General features: G+C 46.6%; 1 protein-coding gene across 1 annotated transcript; it reads right to left on the reverse strand.

The window, feature by feature from the left end:
* Nucleotides 1-8,277: 8,277 nt before the first annotated feature.
* On the reverse strand, nt 8,278-10,093 carry aar2 (AAR2 splicing factor). The gene is made up of 3 exons (XM_068751985.1): nt 9,325-10,093; nt 9,008-9,237; nt 8,278-8,757 (listed from the first exon to the last, which is right to left on the reverse strand). Exons 1-3 carry the CDS (start codon nt 10,091-10,093, stop codon nt 8,578-8,580), a joined length of 1,179 nt encoding a protein of 392 aa, XP_068608086.1. The 3' UTR covers nt 8,278-8,577.
* Between the last annotated feature and the right edge of the window lie 640 nt (nt 10,094-10,733).

Below are 10,733 nucleotides of genomic sequence, written 5' to 3' on the forward strand. Positions count from 1 at the left end.
TCCGCGTTTCTCCAAGTAATTATCTCATATCACAGCTTTTGGCATCGGGTCAGAACAGAGAACACACGGAGAGTTCTGAAGGATGGGATTCCAATCACCTGATGGTGGCATGTTTCTGTGTGTTTATATGGAATGTGTGTGTGTGTGTGTGTGTGGGGGGGGGGGGGGGGGGGGGGGGAGTATGGAAAGTTTGTGTACCTTCCAAAGTCCTGTCGTTTCAGGTTGATATTGTTTTGGTTGCAGGAAAGCGTCTCCTTTTCAGTGAGTTGTAAAAGAGGCATGCGGAGGCAGAAGTGGTAAACTGGCGAGGACCACATCTGTTTATGTCCCTTTATAAACCAGCAAATAATGTTTGCCATAATGTTTAACATTCACAACAGAAAGTGAGGAATTAACAGTTTTGATGTGGAAAATCTTACTACACTGCAGAAATAAACACGCTCGCCAGCCAGAGGCGTTTTCTAGTCTAAATAAACAGGAGCATAAACACAACACCTTCCTTGTTAACACACTGTAAAATACCTTTGATGCAATGAAAGAACGACATCACGGAAATTATCAAATTCCGCACTCACTAACTGCCTGAAACAAAAAACAAAAAATTATAGTTTGACAGACTGCCACCGTATCGACCAGTAGCAATAAAAACCAAAGCCTGGAAACACAGCTGTCTGGTATTGAGATGAAATATCTGTTATTGAGATGGTGAACTACCGATCAATCAATAAGGTGGAGGCTACCACAGCTGGACTGCGTTTGAGATGTACTTCTGCAGGCTGTACACGCGTGACGGGGAACTCCCATATGATGTTGTGAGCAGACACCTGCATGCTGTGGTTTGTTAATCATCGTAAATACAGAATCAAGCAAATGACGGGAGCGTCCATGTCTGATCTCTTTTCCGCCGTGGACCACCTGCTGTCAAGCCGGAAAAAAATATTTCAATGTCACAAGCAAAGTTAGCTTGCAGCTACATACCAAACACACGACAGCTGCTGTCAGAGAATGAACTCTCCGTACTCCACCGTACGTGCACTTCACCCTATCCCGAAGAATCCGAAGCATCCACGCGCGCGCGTACTGTGCATTGTTTCAGGGTAGCCTCCGAGTCTCACACCGGGCTTTGACACACTGAAAAACAAGTTTCCATAACACGGTTTGGAATGTAATCCTGCTTAATGGATCAGTGTCAATAAATCAATAATGAAGCGTACAACGTAAAGTCGGGAGCTGGAGCTTGGTTGAAATGAGAGCAACAGTAGAACCGCTGGAAGGCTCACACAGACTCTTTTTGTCTGGCAGTGTAATCCTTGATATGACAGAGTGCTATCCAAACAAACCACACATTTTAATAAAGACAGGAATTCTTCTTCTCCGGACTATAACAAGATCGGGACGTGATTGGATTGAACACTGAAGGGAATGCGTATTGCTTTCGAGTATGAAGATTTGATTTGTATATTTAAAATGGCTTGGAAAGATTGATAACTGTCCTCCTCATTGTCTGTGACGGCCCTCAGTCATCCGGGGCTGAGGTCAATCCCAAAGAGCAAAAACAAAGAATCAACGGGACTTGTTTAAGTTTGGCTGAAGACGTTTCACCTTGTCCGTCCAGGCAGCCATCATGCTGAATGTGTGGCAGTCCTCTCTTTTGCAGGCTCATGTATCTCCCATATTTAATGTTTTAATCTTGCCAAGCGCTGTGGAGTCACTGTTAACAACTCATCTCTAATAGCACAACTTTAGTTTCCCAACAAGTTGTAGCAGAGGAAACCCTCGATGAACTTTCTTGGTGACTCCATGTCCTTGTCTTTGAACCCAACCCAGATCCCGTGAACCAAAGCACCCCCCCCCCACCCCTCCCTCGTCGACCAAGTCTATTATTATCATATGAAGTACCTTCATGCCTTTTAAGTGAGCTCTCAGGCTTTTAATGAGAGGCACGCAGAACTAATGAACTTGTCATGTCATCTCGAACGAGATGTCAAAATTTAGAGTGAATTCCGTGCTCTTCTGCTTGCCGCTGTGTTTTATTTATGAGCTGGCGTCCCTGCATGATGACATCGAGATGGATATTTAGCCAGCCTCAGGGAGGATTTTATTTAATGGAAGAAAATCATTGGCCTTGCAGAGCAGTGATAAAATGAATTTAACTCCTCATCCAAATCTGTTATTACAGGTTTAAATTCAACCTGGAGCCTAAAAAGAACAATGGAAAAACAACAACAAATGTTCTGTATTGGACTGGATATGAAGGATAACAATCACAGACCATGTGTCAGACAGGCGTGAGTGTGTGTGTGTGTGTGTGTGTGTGTGTGTGTGGCTGTGCCAGAGAGAGTTCATGCATCACATGTAATCACCTTTATATGTCGGATTAAGAAGTCCCAATGCTGATCAAGAGATTGCATTGTGCTTCAAGCTATTGCTTATGATGAAGGTAAGACTTTGTGCAACCCTTGATATGTGAGGTAAGCTGTAGCCACTTAGCACTGATGTTGAATGTCATGCATGGCTACAAGTGAAGCAATTCCCAACTGGAGCAGTCAGGAATCCTGTAAGATTAGCCCCAGTCCCTCTGAAGCACATCGGCGTCAGCGTCTGATATACAGCCTCACGGCATTCACCCGCCTCTCAGCAATCCTTTGACAACGAAGTCAGGATCTTTGTTCCTCACACTAAAGCTCAAACAAACACATTTACCATACACTCCCATTTCCTTTTGCTGGAGACAGAGGTCTCTCCTGGGCGTGTGAAATAATTGGGTGAAAGGCTGAAGTCCAAATTGGTTGGGCGTGACGGCCGCTGATTTGCCAATCATTCCATTGCTTTTACGGGACCGACTGGAATGCCAAAATAAAAGGAGGGAGAACTTCTAAAACCTGACAGAAAAAGAAGGAATACAGTAGTTACGAGGAAAAGAAACTTCAAATGTACCAGTTTTCTGAGGGATGTGAGGGAACCAATAAAAAACGGCACGGTTTAATCACAGCAGATGATCTCACTTGATGCTTATTTTATCATTTGTTCTGAAGAGTCTGCGGCTGTGGCGTCCACTGGCTTGAAAGTGATTCCACTGTTTTTTATGGTATCTGTAAATATCAGGCTGGACGTCTACGTGCATCGCATAGGTCGGGAAATGACAGCAAACACCTACCGTCGGTATGAAAACATTCCCTTTCCATTCTGTCTCTTTAATATGACCTCATCGCTGCACGTGTTTGCATTACTGGATAGGTCTTTGTTTGTCTACCCATCAATCTGGGCAGCCCTTGTGTTTGGGGTGCAGGAGAGGATGCAGACTAGAAGCTGAAAGAGTAAAATATTGTTAGTCATAAAACAGACCTTCCAGAAACTCAACGCGGAGCCAACGCTGCCTTTATTGCAGCGCCAGCTACGTGTAACCGAGGCCACTCCCGGATCAGATGTTTGCTTTGGACTGGATGTCTTCTCGACAAGAGCCTACGAGAACAAGACACCCTGATTCCGAACTGATAGCTGGATGATCCTCTCAGGTTCTAGTAACCCACCTGGCAAAACAGGAAAGGATTTTAGTGTATGTAAAAGGCACACGCACACGCACACACACACACACACACACACATGGACGTATGCACAAAATCATTCAACACCCATATGCATGCATTTGTAAACTTGGGCTTCATGTCTTGAAGCCAAAAAGAGAAAACTAGAGCGTTTTTCCATATGCTTAGTGTATATTAATAAATCATCTTGTTTATTAAGACTACTGTAACAAAAATATATTTTTATTTTATAAATCCTGATGATGGCTGCTTCCAGTTCGGCCTTGGCGTATGTATTTATTTACTTCAGGCTTTTAACTGCGATCTCCTGCAGACATGTCCACAGCAGATTCCTCTCAGGACACTGCAGTGGGTCGTGTGCAGGAACGCTGTGTTGAGGCCTGACTTTCATTAGCTCGCTGTGGTTCAGTGCTAATGCAAATATGGAAAAGGCCCACAACAGAAACGTGGAGACTCTCCAGGTCCAGGGCCATGGCCAATGTAATGTGTGTTTACTGGCCCGACACCATGGATCAGGGAAGTAAACATCACCAGCAGCTCCCGGCAAAGCCACAAAACAAAGAGTGCGACGCAAAGACGGGGGGGTCGAAAGAGTGACGAGTGTCTGTGGAAACCTCTGAGTGATGCTCCCGCTGGGTTGGCCGCAGAGCGAGGCAATCACTGATCTGGGCTGGGTGGCCTAAGCCGTGGTAATCATTGAGCCGACATGACACAATTACACCACACCTAACATGTTGCTGGAGCAACAGGATGTAATACTTTTACTTTCATTTGTCATTCTGTTTTGTTTGTAACAATGTACTACATGACCATGACCTGATCTGGGCTCGTTGTCCCTTCTTTGCAGACCCAGATCTCGCTATGATCTCAGACGACAGCGTTCTGGTCGTATCTGCATTTGGGCGGCTGTTAAATTTCGTGTGTGTGTGTGTGTGTGTGGCCACGCACACTAACAGAAGCGTGTCCTATTAGACAGACTTTAATTGCAGTGGTGACAGCAGCAGGATGGGACAAGATTACGAGATTAGAGACGAAGGAGAGATCGAGTTAGAAAAGAAGAGGAAGATATCGACTTAATATCCCTAATAAACACGGCATGGTGAAAAAGCGTCTTTTAGGTCTGTGAATGATTAAAAGTTGGAGAGCTTAGAATGCAGAGGAGCGCAAACTAGAAGATGCTTTAAAACAAATCAAGTCCTGCTCTAAAACTCTGGGTGATTGTCCTATAACTCAACATCAGTCCGGACTGGGAAAGGCAGAGGAATGGAGGTTATGGTTAATAAAAAGTTAAGTGTTTGAGTTTGTGTGTTCCTTTGTTTCACACACACACAGATTGATGGCAGTTTAGAGCTCTCGGTTTGTTGCTTGCAGATTCTTTGATATGTGGACTTTCCCAGAGACGAACACTGTAAAAAACAACCAAAGAAAGTGAGCTAAATCACAAGAAATAAATACTGAGATGTGAGGGAAATGTCCGTGCACAGCCCGGCACAGAGTCATTCTTGAGAACTCTCTGGATTCTGCACAAGGCTTAGTCAAGGGTTTAGTCCAGGGAGCACTAATAGAGGAAATTGATAAATAGCAGAAATAAAGACAGAAGGAAACAGGATTGCCTTTAATTCCCAGTAGAAAACAGTGAGTGATGAACGTTTTCATCCTTCTCGGAGCCCGGACTGCTCAGGGAAGCCCTTCAGTCCTGCCCTTCCTCTCCACCCCATAACTATTCAGTGCCCCCCCCCCCCCCCCGGGTGTGGGGGCCACCAGGAGGGGTCTGCTTTCACCTCCAAACCCTCGCCGCTCACAGGCGCACAAATGTTGAAGAACAATGAGGAAGAGAGAAAGTGAGCATTAGCAAAGAGGTTTTTGTGTGTGTGTGTGTGTGGGGGGGGGGGGGGGGGGTGGGGGGGTGCAGCAGTATTCAAAGGCTTTTTGCTGTGACAGGGTCTGTCAGAGTTCATGCTTTGAATGCCACAGCCAAAGACAACACACACTAGAAATGGAAGTCAGAGATCAGTCCTGTGATGGGGGGGTGGACGGTATCTGATGGGCTCTGGACTGGGAGCTGCGGCCAGTAAAGGAGCTTCACTGTGGTTTGGCTAAACGCTGCTTGATTCAACATGACTTGTTAATCTCTCCGGGATGATTTACAGCAGAGGCGCAGACACTTTCATGAGCTCTGTGACAACAGCGGGGCAGGACAGTGGAGGTTATGCCCATCTCTGTTGCTCTGCTACCTCTGCGTGTGTGTGTGTGTGCGTGTGCACTAATCACAGCATGCTCTCTTTTCACTTCTGCACCTTACGCTAGTTAGCCTGGAACATTTGCTGGCCAGCTGTCTTGCCCTGATGCTGCACATAATCAGACGCAGAAGCACCGACAGACGTGAATGCCTGCTGACCAGACCTCAAAGGTTTACCGCCTTGTTTTTACCTCCTGCCTCTAATCACTATAACAGAACATATTGTTCACACACTCTCATGCCCCCCCCCCCCCCCCCCCCCCGATCCCCTGGTGTATATGGATTTTCAAGGAGGGAATTTTAATTTAGTCTATCCCTGCTTTTAGTGCTCACCCATGACACACACACACACACACACACACACGCACTTTGTATGTTTTGGCACTAGAGCTCATGCTGTGCACGCGCCCCACGCTGCACACTCTAGTAGGCGTCCTGGGAAAACGTACACGTGCTCGCTCCACATTTGGGTCATGCGAGTCAGACGTGTGAACCTGTGCTGAAACACATATGAATCACACCCTGGTCATGAAGAAACACACTGATGAAGGAAGATAATATTGGAAATATGCAAAGTCTGGACACTGGTGTGTGTGTGTGTCACGCCTGAATAGCATCCCAAATGAGCCATCCTGCCAAATGTTTGCGACTTTGCTTTTGCCTTTACAAATTGTGCAAAACATTGAAAATGGGAAACAGAGCTTCACTCGTGTACAAGCGTCTTTCTGCACAAGCTAATTGTGGGACACGGGCAATTACCAAAAAGCCTAACGTTTGACAAGCCATTCGTTATAATTACGCATCTTGCCATACATCAAAGAGGTCGCAGGGGAAAGCAGGCTTCCCAACCGTGGGTGGAAGCCAGACAGCAGGCGGAGAAATGGCAACAAGTAATCTGTCCAGAAAGAGGCAGAACATGAGAAACAGCCGCTTGGAATTAAAACCTCGAGAAATAAGGTGACAGAGGGCAATAAAAAAAACCCCAGCTGACTCTGCAAACTGATAAATCTCTATATCCCTCCACATGTTTCTGAATTTCCACCAACAAAAAGAAATCCACAACATCGATTGATGATCGAGTGGAGCCAGGATTTGTTCAGCCTATACAATAATCAACATTTAAACCAGAGTTGATGCTCAGTCAAGATCTTACACCAACATCCACTCCCCTCGCTGCCGTGGGACGGGAGGCTGGGCGAATGACTGGGAGCGGAACAGAGGGGCCTGTGTTTACACTGGCAGGCCGAGCAGCTCGAGAGCCCCGTGGAAATGGCCGAGCTCACATGTAATGGAGTGAAAGCTCCACCGTGACTGACAGAGCCCGCTTGTCTTTGACTTACCTCACAATCAAAGCAGCCCGGTTCCCAGCATGTCTCGGGGCCCCAAGGGTGACTGCACCAAACGAAACAAACAGGAGTAGAAAGGCACCGGTTGCCACACCAGCAACATGGCAGCGGAGCGTTCACCGTAGGGCAAAGGGGTCCGCGAGGCCCAGCGAGGCCCAGCGAGGCCGGACACGTAATGAATCGTCCACTGACACTGTGACTCCAGCAATAATGGACGGGCAAGAACGCCAAGAGGGGTCCCGATTCTGAGACTGTCATCATTTCCCATGAGAAAGAAATGTAATCTACAAATAATTGCTGTACATTTCCTTCCATGTCGTTCTGATTTGTTTCCAGCATGTGTTCCAAGCCACTTTCTCCGTTTAATTGCATTCAGAAGGAAAGAAACAGCGTAACAACTAGACCCGCTGGAATACAGACACCGCTCTGACCTTCTTTTAAGATGCAAATGCATTTTTTTTCAAAAAGGGGGGTATTTCACTCATTGCCTTGAAATTCACAATGAAATCGGTCTTCTGGGACGAAAATAGATTTCATGCATTTAGAATTCCATCAACAGGCCCAGACTTCATTGATTCAGAGTGCCGTAGGAGGCATGGCATTGAGGGTTATAGACGGCCCCGTGGAGCCAGGGCACGTCAAAGCCAAGACATACAGCTGGAGGGGGTACTCGGGAAGGGCAGTTATAAACGAATGGATGGATGGATCAGGGGGGCTAACGCGAAGATGGGACACAATCTCACACACGGCTCGTAAATGGATGGTATAATCAAATGCATCTTAACGTCTGCTTCTGTGACGTGTGATCCACTCCTTTATTTATTTATTCTTCCACCTGTCGCCTTTATGGCCATCAGGAAGCCCAGAGATGATTTCCACCCAGAGATTCAGCCACTGCTATATCTGAAGCTATTACTGAGCGCAGCAACTTTACAGTCAGTGTGTCCTGTATGCTCACTTCTACAGTCCCAATCACGAGACTCCGCAGTGTTACCTGATGCTGTAGTCAAGCTTCACATAAAAGCCAAAGGCCGCCATCTAGTGGACGAGAATGAGAAGACGGTACTGCGACGTGCAAACCATTTCATATCAAGTGTTGACTTTTATTCAAATACACTGAAATTCAAGAAATCAAACACAACTAGGTCTTTATGGACAATTTGGGAGGAAAATAGTCTTTGCTATCACAAAGCGTGATTTTGGCAATGACCATTTTTAAATAAAGTTTTGGCACCATTAAAGTATCACAATCCAAAAAAAAAGATCTTTATAATATTTGAGGTGTAGAAACACAACAGTCACACATTAAACATACAGAATAAGAATTTATTTAGCTGAAATCCACCACTGTAACCCAGTATAAAATCTACACACACAGACCATTACATACGAGGGTCCATTGGCCTCCTTTTACAGTGAGATTATTTCAGTTCTGACTCTGGAGATCTTAGTGGGCGCCGCAGTCCACGGTAACATCTTCAGGCAGCTCCACCACCACGGGGGCACAGTCGTCCAAGTCGGCATCAAAGTCCCAGCGAAACTTCTTGGTCAGGTGAGCTTTGAACTTCTCTGCTCTCTTACGCAGCGTGGCATCGATGCCTGCTCCGCTGGCAAACTGGAAGAAGTCCTGCGAGAAGAAAAGCCCAACACGTCAATGGTTTGCAGCCGTGTGGCCCCATGACGCCAATAACAACGCAGGTAATCATGCTATTTTATAATCATTTAATAACACATAAACAGCTCCTGCTGTTCATTTCCTGTCACAACATCGAGGTCTAGGGTAATGAATGCGCTCGCACTGACACCGTTTAACCAAGTTTATTTGGTACAACATGCATTCGGAGCGTTGCATCATAGCCAATTTGTTGAGGACCCACCTGCAGAGTGGATGTGAGGAAGTTGTCCTGAGACACAATGTCCACAAAGAAGTCCGGTGGAATTTCTCCGAGCTGGTGGTACAGCACAGCGATGAGCCCCAGGTAGAGCTCCTTCCGTTTCCGCATCGTGTCCTCCGATCGGCACAGCAGCGCGAGGAGACTCTTCCAGTGCTCGAAGCCCTCGTATACATTTCCAACCAGGAAGCACACAAAGGCAAACTGCAACTCGCCTGGAGAGAGGGCAAGAGACAACATAATAATAATAATAATGTTTTAGGCAGCGTGTGCCCGCAACTAAATAATGATCAAACGCATACCGAGCAAGTTGAGAGGCTGCAGCTCGTGGTTCTTCTGGAGCACGGACTCCAGGGCGTAGCTCAGGTCCATGCTGCAGCGGGTGACTTCGGCCGGCGCAGCCCCAGGAGGGTAGGACCTTTCTGGGATAACGGAGAAGCGCATCTCCGTCCCTTCCCTCGGTTTCATTTTAGGGAGTCTGTCGAGCCCCTCCTTCATGCTCTGACAGGCGGTGTCATTCCTCGGCTGCTCCGCTCGGTCTTTGGTGTGTCTGAACTGAATCTCGGGGATGACATCGCTGAACGCACACACGCGACCCGAAAGCGGCTGCAGGGTTTCGACCAACTCTTGGCTGAGACGGTCAGTGAGGGACACCCATTTCCTCATCACCTCGTACGGATAGGGCCCCAGGAAAGGGTCGAGGTCTCGCAAGTTGGCCCTGATGCGGCTCATCTCTTCTTCGTTCTGGGAAGATGAGAAGTCCAGATCTTCGTTTTTGGCATCCCAATTGGCGAGGAGGATTTCCCTGGGCTTGAGACTGAGGAAGATCCCCGTCTTTGGGCCGATTTCTCCACCAAGGCTCGCCGGATTAGCGGAACAGTAATGGAGGAAGTGCAGGCCGGGAGGAATCATCTTCACGCCTTTGAAGCGAGGACCAACCTGCCAACTCTTGCAGTCGATCCCCAGCTCCGTGCCCTGTGGAACACCAAACAGCACCAGGAAAGCCCCCTCCTCGAACAGCCTCTGGGCAAGGTCCGGATCCATGTCCACGACTCCTCTGCTGTCGGCCATGGCTGCTCCGCCAAAAGGCAACTTTACTTAAACTTATTATTTATTTATCCAATTCTGGGCAGGAACGTGACGACAGCTTCAAGTCTTGCGTTAGTTTCTCACATTTAGACGATTCGGCGACACTTATCCATTAATTTATCCGTACCACTTATTCCTCTTAGACAAATTTATATACTCAAAAATATAATCTGATAGATTTATTAAAGTAGCCCGATGTTTACACGTAGTAGCGATGCTAATTTGTTGTAAAGAAACCTTGCGCGGTTAGATCGCATCGCTAGGAAATCGTTTGGTCCGGGCTGTACGTCGTGACTTTCGCTCCGGAGAGAAACGGTGCTGCATTAGAAAGAGTTCCGCTTCAAACGGAATGACGTCACTACAGAGGATCTCCGTATTTTTGCCATAGAGAGAGAGAGAGAGAGAGCTGTTGTTTTAATGTGGCTTTAAGGGGGTTCTCGCTATTTACATAGAATGTTTCATTACATACACTCAAAAAGAATAGAAAAACATGGTGGGAAAAAAATTAAGTTAAAAAGGTGAATCAAACAAAACAATATGGTATTTCCAAAAAAATTAAATATTCTACATACTTGTGTGGGGTTTGTTGTGTTTCAGATAACACCTCTATTATTATTAATCA

This window comes from Brachionichthys hirsutus, chromosome 2, assembly GCF_040956055.1.
Source record: "Brachionichthys hirsutus isolate HB-005 chromosome 2, CSIRO-AGI_Bhir_v1, whole genome shotgun sequence".
NCBI lineage: Eukaryota > Metazoa > Chordata > Actinopteri > Lophiiformes > Brachionichthyidae > Brachionichthys > Brachionichthys hirsutus.

Excerpts from the sequence above, each read along its gene's own strand:
- aar2 (XM_068751985.1), bottom strand. The coding sequence starts at position 10,093 with ATGGCCGACAGCAGAGGAGTCGTGGACATGGATCCGGACCTTGCCCAG. Across the intron at positions 9,238-9,324 it reads GCAGCCTCTCAACTTGCTCG|GCGAGTTGCAGTTTGCCTTT; the intron begins GTATGCGTTTGA and ends CCCTCTCTCCAG. Across the intron at positions 8,758-9,007 it reads TCCTCACATCCACTCTGCAG|GACTTCTTCCAGTTTGCCAG; the intron begins GTGGGTCCTCAA and ends TTCTTCTCGCAG.